The sequence below is a fragment of the Nerophis ophidion genome, linkage group LG17 (assembly GCF_033978795.1).
Source record: "Nerophis ophidion isolate RoL-2023_Sa linkage group LG17, RoL_Noph_v1.0, whole genome shotgun sequence".
Lineage (NCBI taxonomy): Eukaryota > Metazoa > Chordata > Actinopteri > Syngnathiformes > Syngnathidae > Nerophis > Nerophis ophidion.
In genome coordinates this window covers 37,984,015-38,010,659 of record NC_084627.1, presented here as the reverse complement: position 1 = coordinate 38,010,659, position 26,645 = coordinate 37,984,015, and the positions used below count along the sequence as shown (strand labels likewise).

Below are 26,645 nucleotides of genomic sequence, written 5' to 3'. Positions count from 1 at the left end.
TGGAGCTAAGATGGCTTGCACAAAGTACATCCGAACATGACATGACAATCAACAATGTCCCCACGAAGAAGGATAAAAACAACTGAAATATTGTTGATAGCTAAAACAAAGTAGATGCGGGTAATATCGCTCAAAGGAAGACATGAAACTGCTACAAAAAAAGAGAAAACACCACCAAAATTGGAGCGCAAGACAAGAACTAAACACTACACACAGGAAAACAGCAAAAAAAACCTCTAAATAAGTCATGGTGTGATGTGACAGGTGGTGACAGTACACCTACTTTGAGACAAGAGCTACATTGATGCATGCTTGGTAATGGTTTAAAGTCATATCCAACAATTGCAACAACGACTTTTTACAGTCCATTTCTCTGACGATGCAATTGTTGACTGAAGTGCTGATATCAACCAAACCTACTCCCCACCACATCCCACCCCCCGGATTGTAAATAATGTAAATAATTCTATGTATATACTCTGAAGATCAACCTGTGTGATGACTGTATTATGCTTATTCTATATATTTGTACCATGAATTGATTAACGTGGACCCCGACTTAAACAAGTTGAAAAACTTATTCGGGTTCATGCCAATCCTTCTTTGTCTCATGTTGTCCACCAAACTTTTTATGCTGTGCGTGAATGCGCAAAGGTGAGCTGTGTTGATTTGATTGACTTGTTGGAGTGCTAACCAGGGATATTTGGTCACTTACCATGAATTGATTTAAACTTAAACAAGTTGAAGATCTTATTCGGGTGGTCAATTGTACGGAATATGTACTGTACTGTGCAATATACTAATAAAAGTTTCAATTAATCAATCAATCAATCAATCAATCAATCAATCAATGTCAACTGAGTTTAGTTTTTTTAATGATTTCTGCTGGTGTGCCTCCGGATTTTTCAATTTTCAGTGGTCAATTGTACGAAATATGTTCTGTACTGTGCAATCTACTCATAAAAGTTTCAATCAATCAATCAATCAATCAATCATTCGATGTCAACTTAGTTTTGTTTTTTAATGATTTCTGCTGGCGTGCCTCTGGATTTTTCCATTTTCAGTGGTCAATTGTACGGAATATGTTCTGTACTGTGCAATCTACTCATAAAAGTTTCAATCAATCAATCTATAAATCAGGATGTCAACTGAGTTTTGTTTTTTAATGAATTCTGCTGGTGTGCCTCCGGATTTTTCCATTTTCAGTGGTCAATTGTACGGAATATGTACTGTGCTGTGAAATCTACTAATAAAAGTTTCAATCAATCAATCAATCAATCAATCAATGTCAACTGAGTTTCGTTTTTTAATGATTTCTGCTGGTGTGCCTCCGGATTTTTTCCAATGCAAAAAATGTGCCTTGGCTCAAAAAAGGCTGAAAAACACTGATTTAGATTTTTATTATTCCTCGATTGTTTTTAAATGTTACAGTTTATAAATAAAGGTTTATACAATAAATATAATTTAAAAAAACAATGCTGACGTGTGGTGTAATATACAAGTGTCCACTTGAGGGCGGCATCCGTCGCCATTCAGTAGAACGGCATCACAAAGAATAAAGATCACCGAGATATTTCACAGCAAAACCGAAAATTAGGAATAATATTATTATTCAAATTAAATCCCGCATATAATAATGAATATGTGTAAATTACTTAACGGAGCGGGTCTCCAAACTTTTTCCGCTGAGGGCCGCACATTGACAAATCAAAGCAAGCTGGGGCAATTTTTATATTTTTTATTATAAAAACCAATACAATATATGTATAAAAATATACATTTACGTGTGGTTAATCAATCAATCAATGTTTATTTATAAAGCCCCAAATCACAAATGTCTCAAAGGACTGCACAAATCATTACGACTACAACATCCTCGGGAGGAGTATATTTACCGCTAGATTCACCAGTATATATATATATATATATATATATATATATATATATATATATATATATATATATATATATATATATATACTTGACTTTCAGTGAATTCTAACTATATATTTTTTTTTATTTATTTTATATATATATATTTATTTATTTTATGTATATATATATATATATATATATATATATATATATATATATATATATATATATATATATATATATATACATATATATATATATATATATAGAAACACAGTGGGGCAAAAAATATTTAGTCAGCCATCGATTGTGCAAATTCTCCCACTTAAAATGATGACAGAGGTCTGTAATTTTCCTCATAGGTACACTTCAACTGTGAGAGACAGAATGTAAAAAGAAAAACAGGAATTCAAATTGTAGGAGTTTTAAAAAATGTATTTGTAAATTATGGTGGAAAATAAGTATTTGGTCAACCATTCAAAGCTCTCACTGATGGAAGGAGGTTTTGGCTCAAAATCTCACGATACATGGCCCCATTCATTCTTTCCTTAACACGGATCAATCGTCCTGTCCTCTTAGCAGAAAAACAGCCCCAAAGCATGATGTTTCCACCCCCATGGGTATGGTGTTCTTGGGATGCAACTCAGTATTCTTCTTCCTCCAAACACGACGAGATGAGTTTATACCAAAAAGTTCGGTTTTGGTTTCATCTGACCACATGACATTCTCCCATGTGCTCTCTGGCAAACTTCAGACGGGCCTGGACATGGACTGGCTTAAGCAGGGGGCACGTCTGGCACTTCAGGATTTGATTCCCTGTCGGCGTAGTGTGTTACTGATGGTAACCTTTGCTACTTTGATCCCAGCTCTCTGCAGGTCATTCACCAGGTCCCCCCGTGTGGTTTTGGGATTTTTGTTTACCGTTCTCAGGATCATTCTGACCCCACGGGATGAGATCTTGCGTGGATCCCCAGATCGAGTGAGATTATCAGTGGTCTTGTATGTCTTCCATTTTCTGATAATTGCTCCCACAGTTGATTTTTTCACACCAAGCTGCTTGCCTATTGTAGATTCACTCTTCCCAGTCTGATGCAGGTCTACAATTATTTTCCTGGTGTCCTTCGACAGCTCTTTGGTCTTGGCCATAGTGGAGTTTGGAGTCTGACTGTTTGAGGCTGTGGACAGGTGTCTTTTATACAGATAACAAGTTCAAACAAGTGCCATTAATACAGGTAACGAGTGGAGAACAGAAGAGTTTCTTAGAGAAGAACTTACAGGTTTGTGAAAGCCAGAGATCTTCCTCGTTTGAAGTGAACAAATACTTGTTTTCCACCATAATTTACAAATAAATTATTTAAAATTCCTACAATATGAATTCCTGGATTTTTTTTCGACATTCTGTCTCTCACAGTTGAAGTGTACCTATGATGAAAGTTACAGACCTTTGTCATCATTTTAATTGGGAGAACTTGCACAATCGGTAGCTGACTAAATACTTTTTTGCCCCACTGTATATATATATATATATATATATATATATATATATATATATATATATATACATATATATATATATATATACATATATATATATATATATATATATAAATTAAATAAATACTTGAATTTTAGTGTTCATTTATTTACACACACATAACACTCATCCACTCATTGTTGAGTTAAGGGTTGAATTGTCCATCCTTGTTTTTGCATGTACAGTAGATGGCAGTATTGTCCTGTTTAAGAGTTTCACAACATTGCTGTTTACGGCAGACAAACTGCTTTACGGTAGACAAAAACGGACTGCTGTTGTTGTGTGTTGTTCCCGCGCTGGGAGGACGTTAATGAAACTGCCTAACAATAAATCCACATAAGAAACCAAGAACTCGCCCTCGATCACGCTACAGTTATAACGTCATTGGGCAGACACGCTCTTTATACACGTCACTCAAGTCTGCCTGAATTTCGGGAGATTTTCGGGAGAAAATTTGTCCCGGGAGGTTTTCGGGAGAGGCCCTGAATTTCGGGAATCTCCCAGAAAATCCGGGAGGGTTGGCAAATATGCGTCTGGCAAACACAAAATATGCATCATTTTACACAAAAAATAACTCAAAGTGGAATATTTAATGTGACGTTATTGGTGCCTTAAATAGTAATTCATAAAGACATTGATTTTGATTCATTATTTTTTTTTAAAGAAAGAAACAGCCTGCATGGCAGCTTTGTGTTATTAGAGTCAAAATTGCAACATTTTCTTGTTAAATTTCACCTCTTTGCTCTTTTTTACCCACTTTTTATGTTTTGTATTTTTTTAATCGTATTTTTAGAATGTGCCGTTAAAAAAATTCTCTGCGGGCCGCAAATGGCCCCCGGGCCGCACTTTGGACACCCCTGACTTAACGTGACGCGTTTGTCGGGTCAGACACGACATACCGTGTGACGTATGTTAAAAGTCAAATCATTTTTAGTATTATAGGCTTAAATCTCTAGATCAACATTCGGTCTATCTGTCAATATAACATTTGAAAGAAATTAAGTTCTATGCTCTTTTTGTCAAAGAAAACCATTTTTTCTATAGAAAATACAAAATATGCAATATATTCAACAGACAATATTTTTAAGTGGAATATTTTAGATTATATAACAAGTCAGATTTTAAATTATATAACAAGTCAATCAATGTTGTTATGACTTATTGACCTTTTTAAAGCTACACTTGTTATATAATCTAAAATACTCCACTTAAAAATGTTCTCTGGTGAATACATTGCATATTTTATATTTTCTATAGAAAAAATTGTTTTCTTTGACAAAAAGAGCATACAACTTAATTTATTTTAAATGTTATATTGACAGATAGACCTAATGTTGATCTAGAGCAGGGGTGCCCATTACGTCGATCGCGAGCTACCAGTCGACCGCGGGGGGTGTGTCAGTCGATCTCGAGCCAGGCTTTTAAAAAAAATAGACCTAAAAATTAGTGATCATCAATCTTCACCAAGACGTCACTTAAATGACATTCACGGCACCCGAAGGTCTTGTGAGATGACGCTGGCTGCTGCAAGATCATTATTATTAAAATGTGACCGAGAGGAAGGCGAGAAACACTTTTTATTTCAACAGACTCTCGCGCCGTACCTTCCGTCAAAACTCTAAAGGCCGACAGCGCGAAAGTCTGTTGAAATAAAAAGTGTTTCTCGCCTTCCTCTCTGTCATTTTTTTCATAATAATGAACTGGCAGCAGCCAGCGTCATCTCACAAGACCATCGGGTGCCGTGAATGTCAATCAAGCAAGCTACGGAATTTGCCGCCAATATTTTTCTTGTAAAGTGTATGGAAGCTGGATGAATTAGATGCCAAAAACCAACCACTTTCATGTGGTATTGTACAGAAAGGACAACTTTTTTTCTCCTCCATTTGAAAATGTGGGCGTTATCATCATTACTGTCTGATTCCAATCAATGCAAGTCATCAGAATCAGTTAATACACCAACTTATATTCTTGTCTTCGTGAAAGAAAGACATCTATATGTGTTACACATGCTTGTATTATCATTAAACACATTTAACTTGTTTACAAAAATGTCTCTTTCATAAATAAATAAATATAAATGATATATATAAATGAGGTAGATCCCCTCGAGTTGGTCAATTGAAAAGTAGCTCGCCTGCAGAAAAAGTGTGGGCAGCCCTGATCTAGAGATTTAAGCCTATAATACTAAAAATAATTTGACTAACATTGCTTTCGGTCACCTGACGGGGAGGGCGGGGGTCCTCTCCAAGGTTTCTCATAGTCATCATTGTCACTGAAAGAAACAGCCTGCATGGCAGCTTTATGTTATTAGAGTCAAAATTGCAACATTTTCTTGTTAAATTTCACCTCTTTGCTCTTTCTTTTTTTTTTTACCACTTTATATGTTTTGCTTTTTTAATCGTATTTTTAAAATGTGCCGTTGGGCCGTTAAAAAAATTCTCTGCGGGCCACACTTTGGACACCCTTGACTTAACGTAACGCGTTTGTCGAGTCAGACACGACATACTGTGTGACGTACGTTAAACGTCATATAGTATTTTTTTCAACAAGATGTCCAACGCGTGTGTCCTTCCAGCGACAACAGCGGGGTACAAAAAAAACAAAAAACCGACAGTAGTGAAACCGAGCAGCCGGGGAAGAAGACACACCCTAACTACGCAGGGCCGCCTTAACACGTTGGACCAGTGATGGCGTCCACAAGGTGTGCCCCGCCTCTCTGAAGCACAACCAGCCAGTGTGTTCGCCTCCTCCTCCTTCTCCTCCCCGCCTGGGTGTTGTCACGGAGGGAACAAAACCCCGAGCAGAGTCGACACTTCAGCGCCGAGACCTCGCCACTCTCCGGGGGTGACACACACGATTCATTCCCTCGTCGCCGGTAGTTTTTTTAATTTTATTTTTAATTCTATTTTTTAGCTCGAATAGTTCATTGCGTTCCGAGTGGAAATACTCTCCCGAAACCCTTCCGGATCCTGACCCGAGACGTCGGAAGGTTCTGTAGCAGCCATGGGGGACGTCGTCTCATCTCACCTGGATGAAAGCAAGCGGGAGATGATTACAGGTAATTGATTAATGTTGTTTATATCCAACAACGCCTTTGTGTTATTTTCGCTTCACTAAATCAACCATGCTAACGCCGCTAGTTTTGTTACCGCGATAACCTAAATATTAGAAGTGTGGGGAAAATCGATTCGGATACGAATCGCGATTCTCACATTGTGCTATTCAGAATTGATTCTCTTTCTTTCTTTTTTTTTTAATCGATTTTTTTTATTTTTTTGTTTCCTTTTTATCAATCCAACAAAACAATACCCAGCAATACCATAACAATGCAATCCAATTCCAAAACCGAACCTGACCCGGCAACACTCAGAACGGCAATAAACAGAGCAATTGAAAGGAGACACAGAACAAACCAAAAGTAGTGAAACAAAAATGAATATTATCAACAGTATCAATATGAGATATAATTACAGCATAGCAGTGATTAAAAATCCCTCATTGACATTATCATTAGACATTTATAAAAATAAAAAAAAGAACAATAGTGTCACAGTGGCTTAACACACTGTGTCCAATGTTTTCACAAAGATAAAATAAGTCATATTTTTGGTTCGTTTAATAGTTAAATTTACATTATTGCAATCAGTTGATAAAACATTGTCCTTTACAATTATTAAATCTTTTTACAATAATCTACTACTCTGCTTTCATGTCAGCAGACTGAGGATTTCCCATGTATTGAATGAATACAGATTTGTTCTGAATCGGAAAAATATTGTTTTTGAATCGAGAGTCGCGTTGAATCGAAAAAAATCGATATATAATCGAATCGCGACCCCAAGAATCGATATTGAATCGAATCGTGGTACACCGAAAGATTCGCAGCCATACTAAATATGATGAGTGATATCGCTATCGTCATGTAGGCAAGAAGGATGCCGATATCATTCATAACTCAGGGGAGCCTCATTGATATTCTCATTAGACATTTATAAAACATTTAAAAAAAAGAACAATAGTGTGTTAACAACACACTGTGTCCAATGTTTTCACAAAGATAAAATAAGTCATGTTTTTGGTTCGTTTAATAGTTAAAACAAATTTACATTATTGCAATCAGTTGATAAAACATTGTCCTTTACAATTATAAAAGCTTTTTACAATAATCTACTACCCTGCTTTCATGTCAGCAGACTGAGGATTTCCCATGTATCGAATGAATACAAAATTGTTTTGAATCGGAAAAATATCGTTTTTGAATCGAAAATCGCGTTGAATCGAAAAAAATCGATATATAATCGAATCACGACCCCAAGAATCGATATTGAATCGAATTGTGGGACACCCAAAGATTCGCAGCCCTACTAAATATGATGAGTGATATCGCTATCGTCATGTAGGCAAGAAGTATGCCGATATCATTCATAACTCATGGGAGCCTCATTGACATTACCATTAGACATTTATAAAAATAAAAAAAACAGAACAATAGTGTGTTAACAACACACTGTCCAATGTTTTTACAAAGATAAAATAAGTCATATTTTTGGTTCGTTTAATAGTTAAAACAAATTTACATTATTGATATCAGTTGATAAAACATTGTCCTTTACAATTATAAAAGCTTTTTACAATAATCTACTACTCTGCTTTCATGTCAGCAGACTGTGGATTTCCCATGTATTGAATGAATACAGAATTGTTTTGAATCGGAAAAATATCGTTTTTGAATAGAGAATCTTGTTGAATCGAAAAAATCGATATATAATCGGATTGTGACCCCGAGAATCGATATTGAATCGAATCGTGGGACACCCAAAGATTCGCAGCCATACTAAATATGATGAGTGATATCGCTAACGTCATGTCGGCAAGAAGGATGCCGATATCATTCATAACTCAGGGGAGCCTCATTGACATTTTCATTAGACATTTATAAAAAATAAAAAAAAAGAACAGTAGTGTCACAGTGGCTTAACACACTGTGTCCAATGTTTTCACAAAGATAAAATAAGTCATATTTTTGGTTCGTTTAATAGTTAAAACAAATTTACATTATTGCAATCAGTTGATAAAACATTGTCCTTTACAATTATTAAAGCTTTTTTCAATAATCTACTACTCTGCTTTCATGTCAGCAGACTGTATTGAATGAATACAGAATTGTTTTGAATCGAAAAAATATCGTTTTTGCATCGAGCATCGCGTTGAATCGGAAAAAAAAAATCGATATATAATCGAATCGCGACCCCAAGAACCAATATTGAATCGAATCGTGGGACAGCCAAAGATTCGCAGCCCTACTAAATATGAGTGATATCGCTATCGTCATGTCGGCAAGAAGTATGCCGATATCATTCATAACTCAGGGGAGCCTCATTGACATTACAATTAGACATTCATAAAATTTTAAAAAAAAGAACAATAGTGTGTTAACAACACACTGTCCAATGTTTTTACAAAGATAAAATAAGTCATATTTTTGGTTCGTTTAATAGTTAAAACAAATTTACATTATTGCAATCAGTTGATAAAACATTGTCATTTACAATTATAAAAGCTTTTTACAATAATCTACTACCCTGCTTTCATGTCAGCAGACTGAGGATTTCCCATGTATTGAATGAATACAGAATTGTTTTGAATCGGAAAAATATCGTTTTTGAATAGAGAATCTTGTTGAATCGAAAAAATCGATATATAATCGAATTGCGACCCCAAGAAATGATATTGAATCGAATCGTGGGACACCCAAACATTCGCAGCCATACTAAATACGATGAGTGATATCGCTAACGTCATGTCGGCAAGAAGGATGCCGATATCATTCATAACTCAGGGGAGCCTCATTGATATTATCCTTAGACATTTATAAAAATAAAAAAAAAAGAACAATAGTGTGTTAACAACACACTGTGTCCAATGTTTTCACAAAGATAAAATAAGTCATATTTTTGGTTCGTTTAATAGTTCAAACAAATTTATATTATTGCAATCAGTTGATAAAACCTTGTCCTTTACAATTATAAAAGCTTTTTACAATAATCTACTACTCTGCTTTCATGTCAGCAGACTGAGGATTTCCCATGTATCGAATGAATACAGAATTGGTTTGAATCGGAAAAATATCGTTTTTGAATCGAGAATCGCGTTGAATCGAAAAAAAAATCGATATATAATTGAATCGCGACCCCAAGAGTCGATATTGATTCGAATAGTGGGACACCCAAAGATTCACAGCCCACTAAATATGATGAGTGATATCGCTATCGTCATGTCGCCAAGAAGGATGCCGATATCATTCATAACTCAGGGGAGCCCAAACTTTTCCACAAAAACGAAAGGTCGTGAGGGTCACTTTGATACAGTTTGTCCATTAAAAGATCCAATCCCATGTTATGTAAGGACATCATAGCTGCGTGTTTATAGGCGACAAAGCAGAGCAATATTTGATAACATACATCAGGTACATCCATCCATTTTCTACCGCTTATTCCCTTTAGGGTCGCGGGGGGCGCTGGTGCCTATCTCAGCTAAAATCAGATACTCAACTTAATTGTTTTAGGGGCCACATGTCCGGCTCCTTTCACTATTAGTCTTATTTTGCAGATTCCAGAGAACCAGTGTCCTCTACAGGGGACGTTTGCTTTCGGTCTTATTAATTTTATTATGATTGAATGATATTACTTTATTTTGGTCGTGTAATCCAGTGTTTTTCAACCACTGTGCCGCGGCACACTATTGAGATGCCTTTGGAGATGATCTAACTTCACATACCGTATTTCCTTGAATTGCCGCCGGGGTGCTAATTAATTTAAAGGCCTACTGAAATGAGATTTTCTTATTTAAACGGGGATAACAGGTCCATTGTATGTGTCCTACTTGATCATTTCGCAATATTGCCATATTTTTGCTGAAAGGATTTGATAGAGAACATCGACGATAAAGTTCGCAACTTTTGGTCGCGAATATAAAAGCCTCGCCTGTACCGGAAGTAGCAGACGATGTGCATGTGACATCACGGGTTGTAGGGCTCTTCACATCTTCACATTGTTTATAATCATAGCCACCAGCAACAGGAGCAATTCGGACCGATTTCCCCATTAATTTGAGCGAGGCTGAAAGATTTGTGGATGAGGAAAGTTAGAGTGAAACACTAAAAAAAGAAAAAGAAAAGGCGATGGCTTGAGGCGGCGGCAGTGGAAGCGATTCAGATGTTATTAGACACACTTACTAGGATAATTCGGGAAAATCCCTTATCTGCTTATTGTGTTAATAGTGTTTTAGTGAGATTATTAAGTCATACCTGGAAGTCGGAGGGCTGCGGTGAACGCCAGTGTCTCTGAGAGAAGCCAATGGAGGAGCCAAGATCACATCTGCCTTTTTGACAGCTGCAGGAGAAGGTCGCATAATCCGCTGAAGTCTCCGGTAAGAGCCGAGTTAATATCACAATTGGTTGACATGTGGTAGAGAAACATGTTCGCTTGACCGCTCTGTGTTAAAGCTTCACAACAAACAAAGAAACACCGGCTGTGTTTCGGTTGCTAAAGGCAGCTGCAATCCACCGCTTTCCACCAACATCATTGTTCTTTATAGTCTCCATTATTAATTGAACAAATTACAAAAGATTTAGCAACACAGATGTCTAAAATACTGTGTAATTAAGCGATGAAAAGAGACGACTTTTAGCCGTGAGTGGTGCTGGGCTAATATGTCCGCTCCAAACAATAACGTCAAAAGCACGCGTCATCATTCCGCGACGTTTTCAACAAGAAACTCCGCGGGAAATTTAAAATTGCAATTTAGTAAACTAAAAAGACCGTATTGGCATGTGTTGCAATGTTAAGATTTCATCATTAATATATAAAATATCAGACCACGTGGTCGGTAGTAGTGGGTTTCAGTAGGCCTTTAAAACCTCTTCTCACTCCTGCACTTACCAAAGGCAAGTGGTAAAAGTAAGCATGCGCTAATTATTTTAAAACCTCTTCTCACTTACCAAAGGAATGCAGTAGAAATTTTGAGTGTGATGTAAGGATACCATCATGAAAAGCACATTTGATAAAAAAAAACCTTATTATGGTCTTAACTTTACTTATAAATATAGTCCATGCCAGCTCCTGATCAAAAGCATCGATAACTTGTTTATAGAAGTCTTCCTTATCTTTTTTCAGTTTTAAAAGTCGGTCTCGAAGGAGATCTTCCTTTTATTACTTACTGCTTCGATTGAAAGTCCAGTTTAGAAAACTGTTGTATTTTAGATATGTAATCCTCCATGTTAAAAGTGCAAGCGAGAGGAAAAAATAAACGATCGCTGCTCACTCTTGCTGCTTGTTGTCACTTCTTCTGCAGCCGAGTAGTCGCAAGAAGGATCACTAGCGCCCTCTACCACCAGGAGGCGAGAGTCATTTAATGACTCATATTTGACACACGCAGCTACGGTATTAATAAAACATAGCTGCTTTTTAGCATATTCAATAGCTTGGACCTTAAATCCTACTGAATAGCTCTTAATCTTCTTCACTTTATGCGATTTCAAATTATTGAAATCAGACTCCTCCATTTTGAAAATGAGGACAGGTGAAGTGTCACTCGTGACGTGACGAGTTTGACCCGGTGGAAATTCTAGGCATATGCTAATTATTTTGAGAATCGGGTTTGACCCGACGGAAATTCTAGACATGCGCTAATAAAAATAATATTTTGTGAAATTAGTTTGACCCGGCGTTAATCCTGAGCCGGCGGTAATGCTAAGCATGCGCTAATTATTTTGCGAAAAGAGTTTGACCCGGCAGTAATTCTAGACAGGCGCATACTATATACCCGGCGGCAATTCAAGGAAATACTGTAAATTGTTTTAGGGGCCACATGTCCGGTTCCTTTCACTATTAGTCCTATTTTGCAGATTCCAGAGAACCAGTGTCCTCTACAGGGGACGTTTGCTTTCAGTCTTATTTATTTTGTTATAAATGAATGATATTACTTTATCTCGGTCGTATAAGTCAGTGTTTTTCAGCCACTGTGCCGCGGCACACTAGTGAGATGCTGTGGGGGATGATCTAATTTCACATATTTGGGTTACAACTTGTCCAGGCTGTACCAAATGATTCCCGAGCGCTGCCGAAGCTGCTGCTCACTGCTCCCCTCACCTCCCAGGGGGTGAACATGGGGATGGGTCAAATGCAGAGGATCATTTCACCACACCTAGTTTGTGTGTGTGTGTGTGTGTGTGTGTGTGTGTGTGTGTGTGTGTGTGTGTGTGTGTGTGTGTGTGTGTGTGTGTGTGTGTGTGTGAGACTATCAGTAGTACTTTAACTTTTAACTTTATAAAACACCTCTTTCTGTGGCAGCGTCAGAGAAAGTCATACATGTAAACAAACTGTTGAGTCACAGTCCACACAACGGTGAGTTCAAGGGCCGTTGAAATTAGTAGGACTGTCCATATGCGTTGGCCCTGCGATGAGGTGGCGACTTGTCCAGGGTGTTTCCCGCCTACCGCCCGATTGCAACTGAGATAGGCTCCAGCGACTCCAAAAGGGACAAGAGGTAGAAAATGGATTGATGAATGAATGATATTACTTTATTTCGGTCGTATAATCCAGTGTTTTTCAACCACTGTGCCGCGGCACACTCGTGAGATGCAGTAGGAGATGATCTAATTTCACATATTTGGGTTACAATTTGTCCAGGGTGTACCCCGCCTACCGCCCAATTGCTGGGGATTGTTGAGTCACAGTTTGTAAACAAACTGACTTGTTTGTTTACATGTGTGACTTTCTATGATGCTGCCACAGAAATACATGTTTTATAAAGTTAAAAGTTAAAGTACCACTGATAGTCACACACACACACACTAAGTGTGGTTAAATTATCACATGCATTTGACCCATCCCCATGTTCACCCCCTGGTAGGTGAGGGGAGTAGTGAGCAGCAGCGGTGGCTGCGCCCGGGAATCATTTGGCGATTTAACCCCCAATTCCAACCCTTGATGCTGAGTTCCAAGCAGGGAGGTAATGGGTCCCATTTTTATAGTCTTTGGTATGACTCGGCCGGGGTTTGAACTCACCACATTCCAGTCTCAGGGCGAAAACTCTAACCACAACTATTTTGTTTAACGACCTTCTGCAACAACAATGAAAAAAATAGTCCAATATATTTAAAGTTAAAGTACCAATGATTGTCACACATTTAATGACAGACAATACTTTAATGCGGGTGTCAGCAAACCGCGGCTCTAGAGCCACATCTTTTTCAAAAATGTATAGAAATGGGAAAAAAAATGGGGTGAAAATATATTTTTTGTTGTAATATGGTTTTGTAGGAGGCCAAACACAAGCCCAGTATGTAAAATAATCGTGTTTATGCTTCACTGATGAGAGTATTTGGAGAGCGCTGTTTTGTCCTACTAATTTCAGCCGGCCTTGAACTCACCGTCGTGTGCACTAGGACTTGAGTTTTTTTTTTACATGTATAACTTTCTCCGGCGCTGCCACAGAAAGACGTGTTTTATGCCTTTCCTTCTTTGTCTAATTTTGTCTACCAAATGATTTATACTGTGCGTGAATGCACAAAGGTGAGCTTTGTTGATCTTATTGACTTGTGTGGTGTGCTAATCAGGCATATTTGGTCACTGCATGACCGCAAGTTAATTGATGCTAATGTACATATTGCATCATTATGCCTCGTTTGTAGGTATGTTTGAAATTGAAATATTTTGACCAAGTTGAAATTGAAATATTTTGACCAAGTTGAAATTGAAATATTTTGACCAAGTTATTCAATAAATACAAAATCCAGTGAAGTTGGCACTTTGTGTAAATGGTAAATATAAATAGAATACAATGATTTGCAAATCCTTTTCAACTTATATTCAATTGAATGGACAGGAAAGACAAGATATTTTATGTCTGAACCAAGAAACTTATTTTTTGGGGGCAAGTATTAACTTAGAATATAATGGCAGCAACACATTGCAAAAAAGTTGGCACAGGGGCATTTTTACCACTGTGTTACATGGCCTTTCCTCTTAACAACACTCCGTAAACTTTTGGGAACTAAGGAGACCAGTTTTTGAAATTGTTTCCCGTTCTTGCATGATGCAAAGCTTAAGTTGTTCAACAGTCCGGGGTCTCCGTTGTGGTATTTTAGGCTTTATATTGCGGCACACATTTTCAATGGGAGACAGGTCTGGACTACAGGCAGGCCAGTCTAGTACCCGCACTCTTTTCCTATGAAGCCACGCTGTTATAATACGTGGCCTGGCATTGTCTTTCTGAAATAAGCAGGGGCGTCCTTGATAACGTTCCTTGGATGGCAACATTTGTTGTTCCAAAACCTGTATGTACCTTTCAGCATTAATGATGCCTTCACAGATATGTAAGTTCCCCATGCCTTGGGCACTAATTCACCTCCATACCATCACAGATGCTGGCTTTTGAACTTTGCGCATAGAACAATCCGGATGGTTCTTTTTCTCTTTGGTCCGGAGGACACAACGTCCACAGTTTCCAAAAACAATTTGAAATGTGGACCCGTCAGACCACAGAACACTTTTCCACTTTGTACCAGTCCATTTTAGATGACCTCGGGCCCGTTTCTGGGTGTTGTTGATAAATGGCTTTGGCTTTGCATAGTACAGAAACTTGCACTTACAGATGCAGCGACCAACTGTAGTTACTGACTGTGGTTTTCTGAGGTGTTCCTCTCCCCAAGTGGTGATATCCTTTACACACTGATGTCGCTTTTTGATGCACTACCGCCTGAGGGATCCAAGGTCTTGGGCATTCAATGTTACGTGCAGGGATTTCTCCAGATTCTCTGAACCTTTTGATGATATTACAAACCGTAGATGGTGAAATCCCTAAATCGCTTGCAATAGCTCGTTGAGAAATGTTGTTCTTAAGCCGTTCGACAATTTGCTCACACATTTGTTCACAAAGTATTTAAAATATTTGAAAAAAATAATAAAGCTTTCCAGTTCGAAGGTTAAGTAACTTGTTTTTGCAGTCTATTCAATTGAATATAGGTTGAAAAGGATTTGCAAATCATTATATTCTGTTTTTTTTTGTAACAATTTACACAAAATTCCAATTTCACTGGTTTTGGGTTTTGTAAATGTAGATCAATACTACTCACATCTGGTCCCATGGTTGAATTTATAATCTTATAGACAGTCAAACAAAAAAAAACGTGGCAAAATCTTTTCCAAAAACCGAGGTATCGGTGTAGTTTTATTTTCTAGAACATGCTGAAGGACAATTAATAGAATAGCAGCCGGCCAAAGATCTCACCCGGGCCGCGCTTTAAACACGCAATCCACCAACTTTGCCCCGGTCGTTTCAGTACACAAAAGAGTCACATGTTATATTAGCGTATTTGACTCTTATCCAAAACTATTTCACTGCTTCCCCCGTCCGCTGTGGGCCTTCTTCCCAGACATAATAAGTAGGTTTCCCAAAGAAGAGCATGTTTTTATAAATTGGTAGTGGCTGCTATTTAAGTCTCAGATTGCTCCGACCTCTCACTGTGGATTGTAAATTCTGTGGTGGGATTCATTCCAAGCAGGCCTGGAAGCAGAGTGAAAGCGAGGAGCAGTGTGGAATGGTTTCAGTCTTGACCCATGTCATGACACTCTTCCATGCATGCAAGGGGGAGGCTGGCTGTAAAAAGATTAAAATAAGTAAGCCAAATCTTTTAGGATTGTGGTAGAAGTTTACAGTTTGGACATAAAGGCTGCACGACATATAAATATGATGTTGACTCAGGCCTTTAAACTGTTAGATTGAGTTATCTTTTTGGTTCACCGTGTTCTTGGCTGCCTCTGCTGTATTTATATTGGAAATCGGTCTGATGTAAATTAAAAATACAAGTATTGGATTAAGGGAATTGAATGTGTGATACAAACTCAGATACAAAAAGTCCTAAATTTAAATGTAATAAAATTCTGAAAAAAGAAAAATTGCGCATATACATTTTCCGTTTAGAAAATATTAATGGTGCGCAATAAAATTGTATTTGGAAAATATAAAGCGTGGACATCCAAATTTAACTTTGAAAATTAGAATATTAGAAAATACAAACGCATCTAAATGTAATTCTAAAAATATATATCGTGTGCCGCCAGCGTCCAAAATCCAGCCCGCCAAACACGACGAGTTGAGTTTATTCCAAAACTGGATACATGAATGATACAGCAGAGGATTGGGAGAATGTCATGTGGTCAGATGAAACCAAAATAGAACTTTTTGGTATAAACTCAACTCGTCGTGTTTGGAGGAAGAAGAATACTGAGTTGCATCCCAAGCACATCATACCCACTGTGAAGCATGGGGGTGGAAATATCATGTTTTGGGGCTGTTTTTCTGCTAAGGGGACAGGACGATTGATCCGTGTTAAGGAAAAAATGAATGGGGCCATGTATCATGAGATTTGGAGCCAAAACCTCCTTCCATCAGTGAGAGCTTTGAATGGTTGACCAAATACTTATTTTCCACCATAATTTACAAATAAATTATTTAAAATTCCTACCATGTGAATTCCTGGATTTTTTTTCACCCTCTGTCTCTAATGGTTGAAGTGTACCTATGATGAAAATTATAGACCTCTGTCATCATTGTAAGTGGGAGAACTTGCACAATCGGTGGCTGACTAAATACTTTTTTGCCCCACTGTATGTATGTATGTATGTATGTGTGTGTGTGTGTGTGTTTGTGTGTGTGTGTGTATGTATATATATATATGTATGTATGTATGTATATATATATATATATATATATATATATATATATATATATATATATATATATATATATATATATATATGCACACAGCCGAGCCCAGCCCCCTGCCAAATTGTTTATATATGTATATATATCCGCCCGAATGCAACTGAGATAGGCTCCAGCACCCCCGCGACCCTGATAGGGACAAGCGGTAGAAAATGGATGGATGGATATATACATACACAGCCCAGCCCCCAGTGAAATTGTTTTAACCTAATGCGGTGCGGCCCAATTTAGTCTAAAAACTGTAAATGCTCAGTGCCTTGGACACAGCAAATTTATAATAAAGACACTTGAATCTTGAATAATCTGTGCAAATCTAAATGAATTTTGAAAATCTAAACTGTGCGCATCTAAATGTCATTTTAAGAATATAAAACATGTGCATCTAAATTAATATTTGAAATTATCAGCTGTGCGCATCTATATTTGATTTTGAAGATATAAAACATGAACTTATAAATCCATCCATCCATTTTCTACCGCTTATTCCCTTTCGGGGTTCAATTTTAATCTGGTCTGATCAAGCTATTGAGTCATGTCGCTTTGAACCGTCTACAAGCGAAACCGACGAAAACGACACGACAGACAGCAACACGGGAGGAAGCGAGGACGAATTTGGCGATCACCTTTTAATCAACGATTGGTATGTGTTTGTTTGGCATTAAATGTGGGTAGAGGGAAAGGCTGGATACAGCGTTTGAGGGAGAGAGAGAGAGAGAGCAAAAAAATAAAAGCCATATTACATACAGATGGTGTGTCATGAGATATAAATTGAACTAAGAGGACTTAAAGGAAACTCAATGAGCTCAAATATAGCTACAAATGAGGCATAATGATGCAATATGTACATACATCTATCTTAAATAGCATGTTAGCATCGATTAGCTTGCAGTCATGCCGTGACCAAATATGTCTGATTAGCACACTCCACATAAGTCAATAACATCAACACAACTCACCATTGTGCATTTATGCACAATGTTATAAGTTCAGTGCATCTGCTTTAAGTGTCGCAGGATATCCACACATTCTTGCCATCTCTGCCGTAGCATAGCTGTCGTCGGTAAAGTGTGCGGAACAAACGAGGAACTTTCGCATCTTTTGGCCACTGGTGCAACTTGAATCCATCTCTGTACGTGTTGTTACACCCTCCGACAACACACCGACGAGGCATGATGTCTCCAAGGTACGGGAAAACAGTCGAAAAAACGGAAAATAACAGAGCTGATTTGACCTGTTGCATGTAATGAGATTGAGAAAATGGCGGATTGCTTCACGTTGTGACGTCACGGGTGAAAGGTCATCGCTCCGACAGGCTATCAATTGAAAGGCATTTAAATCGCCAAATTCGCCCTTTTAGAGTTCGGAAATCGGTTAAAAAAACATATGGTCTTTTTTCTACAACATCAAGGTATATATTGATGCTTACAAAGGTCTGGTGATAAAGTTCCCCTTTAAATACTCAACGTGGTGTACTGCTTTTTGCAGCATTTGACGTCATCCATTACACAGCCACTGTTTTTTTAAGGAGGTCTTCTTGAAAAATCACAGCCTTTTTTATTTACACAAATCCAAACAGTTTCAGATGGTGAAAGCTCAATCTTGACTTTGGGAGGTTTGAGATGTCTTAATGTCGTTAAAAACTTGTAGGTCCACTTGTCTTCTCTCAGCTTTCATTTGCATTCCTACTGGTGAATTGATCTGTCTAGTGACCTCACTTGATGGCGTCGTCTCAAAAACGTTGGATGATCCTTTTCTCAGGTGGATCGAATACATTTGTTTAGTTATCTCATCAGAGACTAAGTTTTTTGTGACCTTGTCTACACAATACCTTTTATTTCTGAGTTGATGGGATTTATGAGCTGAGTCGTTAACCTAAAAAGAGGTGATTTAATTTATGTTGTTGATGTCGTCGATGTATTGGGGGAAACGAACGTTGTGATGCATTTTTTAAATTAATGCACCTTATATGCTTAAAATAATCAAAATAGCGTATTTTCCGGACCATAGGGCGCACCGAATTGTAAGGCGCACTGACAATGAATGGTCTTTTTTTATATATAAGGCACACTATATTATAGGGCGCATTAAAGGAGTTGTCTTTTTTTTTTGTTTTCTAAATTGAAAACACTTCTCTGTGGTCTATATAACATGTAATGGTGGTTCTTTGGTAAAAATTTTGCATAAATTATGTTTTACAGATCATATTAAAGCCGCTTTCTGACAGTCGCTTTAGGATGCGGCATTTTGTTGGCGGTACTCTTTACGTGGCTCATCTTCGGCAGGGTCTTCTCCCCGTCATTGTTGTAGAAGTGTAGCGTGCAAGGACGGGAGTTGAAAAAGTGTCAAAAGATGGATTTAACTGTTTTAATAACATTCACACTTCACTTAAATCAATAATGCAGCAGGATCTTCTCATCCGTGGCTCACTAGTGCAACAACAACGTGAAAAAACGTCCGACCGGAACTCTCTAATAACTAAAGTTCCTTGGGTGAATAATGTGAACTCACTACACCGGTATGTTTTAGCGCTTACATGGCGAGTTTACAGACAGATATAAGTAAGAACTTTACACTACTTTATATTAGAAATGGCACCAGCAGAGAATGTCCCACAACAAGAATATAGAGAAAAAGAAGAAACTTATTGACTACAAAGGAGGACACGTGCAAATTTTTCAGGACTTTTGCAGATCCCAAATACAGATCAACAGGTACTAGAAGGTAAGAACTTGATTTAGCTAAATTTTGCGAAACAAAACACCAGATAATATGTATTACCTTATACACACACCATAATAATACTCGTATGTTGATGCTCAGTACAATCCATCAAGCGGTGCGGCTTCATAGCTTACCAAAGTCGTATTAAAACATTTTGATGGATTTTTGAGCGTCGTATGTAAAAGTCTGTATTTTCAATGGAACCTATAAAATGTTGTTGTTGTTTACTTGAGTCATATTGAAGTCTACACGTATCGCTTATGTGTGACTGCCATCTACTGGTCACACTTACCATTCCACCATGTACCAAACAAAATTGCTTCGAGGTCAGTAAGCAAAACCAGAATTATTCTGTACATTAAGCGCACCGGGTTCTAAGGCTCACTGTCGAGTTTTGAGGCGGGAAAAAAGGATTTCAAGTGCGCCTTATAGTCCGCAAAATATTGTACTAAAATAATAAATGTTGTAACTACATTGCATATATACTTACATTTTATATCTAAAACCTTAATGGAGGTTTTTGGACGTTTTTGAAGGGCTTTATAGGCAGAATAGAGCGTTTCCCATAGGCTCCATTGTCAGCAGACTTTTGATCGCATTTATTTACTATTTATAATACAATTAATAAAATAAAATAAAACGTCCGTTGTCAATTTTTTCATAATGATTGTGAACGAAAGGGGTAAAACAATTAGTTGATATTGTCGACAAATGTCGACAATAAAATTTGTAGCCCACAATTATATTTGTCGACAATGGTTTTGACGTCGTCATTGCGGTTTTTCCAGGCGGAAGCAGGTCCGCATCGCCACGCACTAAAACATCGGCAGTGATACGATCTAATGTGTGAGAACATTTACTCTTCGTCTTGTTAAAAACATGAACACCTTGCTCATTTTGCAAAGCGGACTTTGTTTCTATGGTAGTACATCTGTAACACGCAAGCCCAGGTTTCCCCAGAAACTGCCAAGATACCTGTGGCAGTGGGGGGTGTGGTTATTAGCGGGTCAGAATGACATTGGATAATTTGCATAATTTGCTATGATAGGCCCCAGCACCCACTGCGACCCCGAACGGGACAAGCGGTAGAAAATGGATGGTTGGATGAATATTTTTTTCTTAAAAAATGCAAAAAAATGCTTATATACATTTAAAACAAATCTGTTATTATTAATTAGTCCTAATTTTTTTTTTAATCGTTTTGGCATATTTTCATTTATTGCTCCTTTTCGTTCAGTGTACTTTGTTGAGATGTTTTCAAGTGTTGGACAGATTTTAATGACTTTTTTTAAATTAAAATCCAGCATCTTCTTCTGGTGTTAATATAGAATGTGTTTATAGACTCAACTTCTGTTTAGAGACTCTGCTATTGCAACAGCACATCATCAGTAGGGTAAAACTTACCTGTCTCACGAGGGTCTAAACAAAGTTCATGTTCCCTATTAGCTTCAGCGAGCATGACGTCACACTTGCTTCGCGCTGTTGCTCGAGTTGGACTTTCTCTTCTTAAAAGTCGCCACTGTCTTCTCAATATTGGCACATTTTGTAGGTATATCTGCAATATATACAGTAGAGGCCTAAAGTTTGGACACACCTTCTCATTTCAATCCATTTTCTTTATTTTCATGACTATTTACATTGTAGATTGTCACTGAAGGCATCAAAACTATGATACCTGTAAAGTGAAAACCATTTCAGGTGACTACCTCTTGAAACTCACCGAGAGAATGCCAAGAATGTGCAAAACAGTAATCAGAGGAAAGGGTGGCTATTTTGAAGAAACTAAAATATAAAACATGTTTTAAGTTATTTCACCTTTTTTTGTTAAGTACATAACTCCCCATGTGTTCATTCATAGTTTTGATGCCTTCAGTGACACTCTACAATGTAAATAGTCATGAAAATAAAGAAAATGCATTGAATGAGAAGGTGTGTCCAAACTTTTAGCCTGTACTGTGTATCAATAAAAAAAAAATCACATCCACATCACAGACATGCTGACAACTACAGGTTGGGAATCTTTAAGCTCATCACAGTATACGATTTACTATTGAGGCTATGATTTGATTAAAAATCCATTTTTAATGCTTCTATAATTTATATGTAGATGCAGTTTTACATTTATTTTCGTTTTACTAAATAAGCGTTTATCACTTGCAACATTTAAAATACAGTGGATTTGTAATAAAAAAAACACAGTTGTATTAATTACCATTACATTAATTTCGTTATATTTTGATTGATTGATCAAGACTTTTATTAGTAGATTGCACAGTACAGTACATATTCCGTACAATTGACCACTAAATGGCAACACCCGAATAAGTTGTTCAACTTGTTTAAGTCGGGGTCCACGTTGATCAATTCACGGTATAACTATATACTATCAGCATACTACAGTCATTACACAAGTTAATCATCAGAGAATGTACATTGAATTATTTATAATCCGGGGGGTGGGATGTGGAGGGGGTTGGGGCGGGGGGCGTTAGGTTTGGTTGATATCAGCACTTCAGACATCAACAAAGGATTAACTGGAACATATGTGCTTTATTCTGTAATAACGGAGCTGATCGGATCACTCTCTGAGCTGACTTGCTGCATCCAGACAAATTTTAGAAATTATCTGCATTACATTTTTTACAATAAATAAATCGATTATCGATAATTGACGTTAACTAATCGATTTTATCATTGTCCATGTCCAAATTGCGACTAATCTAAAAATCGATTATTTTCCCCACCCATACTGACAACGCTACAGACAATGGTGTGCATTTTGTTTACATCCGGTTTTGTTAGCGCGGTTTTCGGTGATCAAAGTATTTTTTCAGTGGTCAAGTTTTCGGTACATCACTTGTCAATAGTGCACACATAATAGGCTATGTATCATTTCATACTGTAATGACCAGCTAATGTTAATGTTTTATGTCCGCTTGGTTTGAATTCGATGTTTGTTTTTCTGATGTTTACAAACACAGCGTCCATGCCTGAAAGCTAATTCGCGGAGAATGAGGAAATGTTGTTGAGTGTTTTGAAAGTGTTTGCACGGCAAGTAAAACCTGTTGGAATTGTACTGTTTGTTATCATAAGATTGGTAATAAAAATAAATGGCATCAGACTTTGTGTGAGTGCTTCTGGGGGCTACAATGTACATTATATTTCATTTGTTTTCAAGTTTAAAAAAAAAAGTATGTTCAAGGTGTGGCGGTAATAAAAATGCAGTTCCAGCGCGACACATTCACTTACATTAGGAGAAACTCTGCAGGCATTTTATGCAGAGGCATAATGTCGGACATCTTGGTCTTGAATCTAGGTAAAAATGTTAGCTTATACCTTTATTCTTCTCAGCATGTGTGAGAAGAAGTTGTGTGAAAAGTAACTAACTATAAATTCAGCCAAAGTCAGCCAGATAAACTTGGTCGACATCAAATCAAGTACGTATTTAAATGCCTTTAAAAAAAAAAAGGGCACAATAACAAATGCAAAACACACACACACACACACACACCACACACACACAGATATGCACCGATGCGGACGTATCATAAGATTAAACATACAATCTATTAAATAGCTAACATTTTAAGAATTAATCAAAGATACAATTTTACACTTGGAGTCTATTAGAGTGTTAAAATCTGCAAAAAATGTTTTTATCAATAGTCATATCAATATGACCTGCTCATTGAAGTATTGTTTTGCCCATTTTAATTGAATAACATCAATACACTGGGGTTTCCCCAGCTTGTTTGTGGCAGTGTGGGCGTGGCTTGGGGTGTGGTCATAAATTGCATATTCGCTGATGATGCACGTATTTTCCTTTAAACGGCTTAATAAACGTTATGCATACATTTAAAAACTAATCTGTTATCTCTAATTAATATCAACATATATTTTTTTCCTTATTTCATTATTTTACTTTATTTTTCAAGAGGTAGTCACCTGAAATGGTTTTCACTTCACGGGTGTGCTTGAAGTTCATCGAGAGAATGCCAAGAGTGTGCAAAGCAGTAATCAGAGCATAGGGTAGCTATTTGAAGAAACTACAATATAAAGCCTGTTTTCATTTTTTTCACCTTTTTTTGTTAAGTAAATAACTTTTTTTGTTACGTTCATTCATACAAACCCCATTTCCATATGACTTGGGAAATTGTGTTAGATGTAAAAATAAATGGAACACAATATTTTGCTAATCCTTTTCAACCCATATTCAATTGAATGCACCACAAAGACAAGATATTTGATGTTCAAACTCATAAACTTTATTTTTTTTTTTGCAAATAATAATTAACTTAGAATTTCATGGCTGCAACACGTGCCAAACTAGTTGGGAAAGGGCATGTTCACCACTGTGTTACATCACCTTTTCTTTTAACAACACCTAATAAACGTTCTGGAAGTGAGGAAACTAAACGTTGTTCTTAAACTGTTTGACTATTTGCTCATGCAGTTGTGGACAAAGGGGTGTACCTCGCCCCATCCTTTCTTGTGAAAGACTGAGCGTTTTTTGGGAAGCTGTTTTTTATACCCAATCATGGCACCCACCTGTTCCCTATTAGCCTGCACACCTGTGGAATGTTCCAAATAAGTGTTTGATGAGCATTCCTCAACTTTATCAGTATTTACTGCCACCTTTCCCAACTTCTTTGTCACGTGTTGCTGGCATCAAATTCTAATGTCAATGATTATTTGCAAAAAAAAAAATGTTTATCAGTTTTAACATCGAATATGTGCTCTGAAAATGATTTGCTAATCATTGTATTACGTTTATATTTACATCTAACACAATATCCCAGCTCATATGGAAACTGGGTTTGTAGTTTTGATACCTTCAGTGACAGTCTACAATGTAAATTGTCATGAAAATAAAGAAAACGCATTAAATGAGGAGATGGTGTGTACAAACTTTAGGCCGGTACTGTATGTATATATATATATGTATGTGTGTATCCATCCATCCATCCATCCATTTTCTACCGCTTATTCCCTTTTGGGGTCGCGGGGGGCACTGGCTATACACACACACATATATACATACATATACACACATATACATATATACACACACACATATATATATATATATATATATATATATATATACATATATACGCACACACACACACATATATATATATATATGTACATATATATATGTATAAATATATGTATATATATATATGTATATATGTATATGTATATATATATATATGTATATATATATATATATATATATATATATATTTATATATATATGTATATATATATGTGTGTGTGTGTGTGTGTGTGTGTGTGTGTGTATATTTATTTATTTATGTGTGTATGTGTATATGTATATATGTGTGTATGTGTATATATATATATATATATCCATACATCCATCCAGCCATCCATCATCTTCCGCTTATCCGAGGTCGGGTCGCGGGGGTAGCAGCCTAAGCAGGGAAGCCCAGACTTCCCTCTCCCCAGCCACTTCGTCTAGCTCTTCCCGGGGATCCCGAGGCGTTCCCAGGCCAGCCGGGAGACATAGTCTTCCCAACGTGTCCTGGGTCTTCCCCCGTGGCCTCCTACCTCCCTAGGGAGGCGTTCGGGTGGCATCCTGACCAGATGCCCGAGCCACCTCATCTGGCTCCTCTCGATGTGTGTATATATATATATATATATATATGTGTGTATACACACACACACACACACACCATGAATTACTTATAATCAGCTTTTCACGTAAAAAAAACCCTAATTTGTTAGTAAAGTGTGGCAGCTTTAATTTATGAAAACCTCGATGTACAACTAAATCGGCACTTGGTGTGTCTTTGACTTTGTGTGTGACCATATGGTGAAAATGTTTTTTTAACTTTTTTTTTTTTTAGAAAAAAACAAATATGGAATGCAGCAGCTCAGGAAACAATTACATAGATTTTTATTTCAGTACATTTAAATTTTGTTTTATTTTTGTTTCTGTAGTGCCTTAGTGTAGAGGCCAGCTCTTTAGTTCATCGCATGGTCACATTTGGGAATGTTGAGTCACGTAGTGGTCATATGTCAGCACTGGTGGTTCGTAAGCTTGTTCAACTTCCATTTTTTTTGTTTTGGAGAAGTGTTTTGTATCTTGACTGGCTGGACCAGCAAGAGGGTGGATTCTTATTTATCCTTGAAGCAGCAGGTGTAACATTAGTTTTGGCTCTATGGATTATTTTGTAGTCTTTCTATTGATTTGTTTCTTCCGATATACTGTAATTTCTACTACAGAAGGAGATGGTTGTTAAGCATGGCTGCCGAGAAGCAATCTACTCTGCGTGCTTGTTTATGTTTGTGTGTGTGTCTGTGTTTGTCAACTTTTATTAGGTTGATGAAACGTGGCATCACAGTGAGGCGGTGGTTGGGATGTCTGCCTTGCAGTCTGAAGATCTGAGTCCATTGGAACATCCCTTAGTAGAATTTCTCATTGTATGCTCTCTGTCATTGCCAAGCGGTTATAGAAAATGGATAATGGATTAAATGTGGAAATTAGATCAAGCCTAACCACAGTAAATGTTCCGAAACAAAGATTTTCTTTTGAGTGTATCTTGCAATATTCTCCCAGACAGACCCAGAACAAAAATACAATTGCATGGAAAAATATTTTTGTACATTTGTCAATTATCTTCCTCATTTGAAATTTCCACTCTTTCTCTTTAGTTTAGTTGTCACTGCATTCTTTTTCCTCAGTCCTGCTCTGTCAGCG

General features: G+C 37.2%; 1 protein-coding gene across 2 annotated transcripts in view; it reads left to right on the top strand.

The window, feature by feature from the left end:
• The first annotated feature begins 6,031 nt into the window (after positions 1–6,031).
• The window catches only part of LOC133536409 (protein Niban 2-like), a 103,094-nt gene continuing 82,480 nt past the window's right edge, over positions 6,032–26,645 (top strand). The window contains exons 1-2 of one of the 2 annotated variants that reach the window (XM_061876903.1): positions 6,032–6,253; positions 6,323–6,467. In XM_061876903.1, the coding sequence (XP_061732887.1) occupies positions 6,413–6,467 (55 nt within the window). In that variant the 5' untranslated portion in view covers positions 6,032–6,253; positions 6,323–6,412. Of the gene's footprint in view, positions 6,468–26,645 lie in introns of both variants that reach the window. The other variant, XM_061876902.1, reaches the window with a different exon arrangement.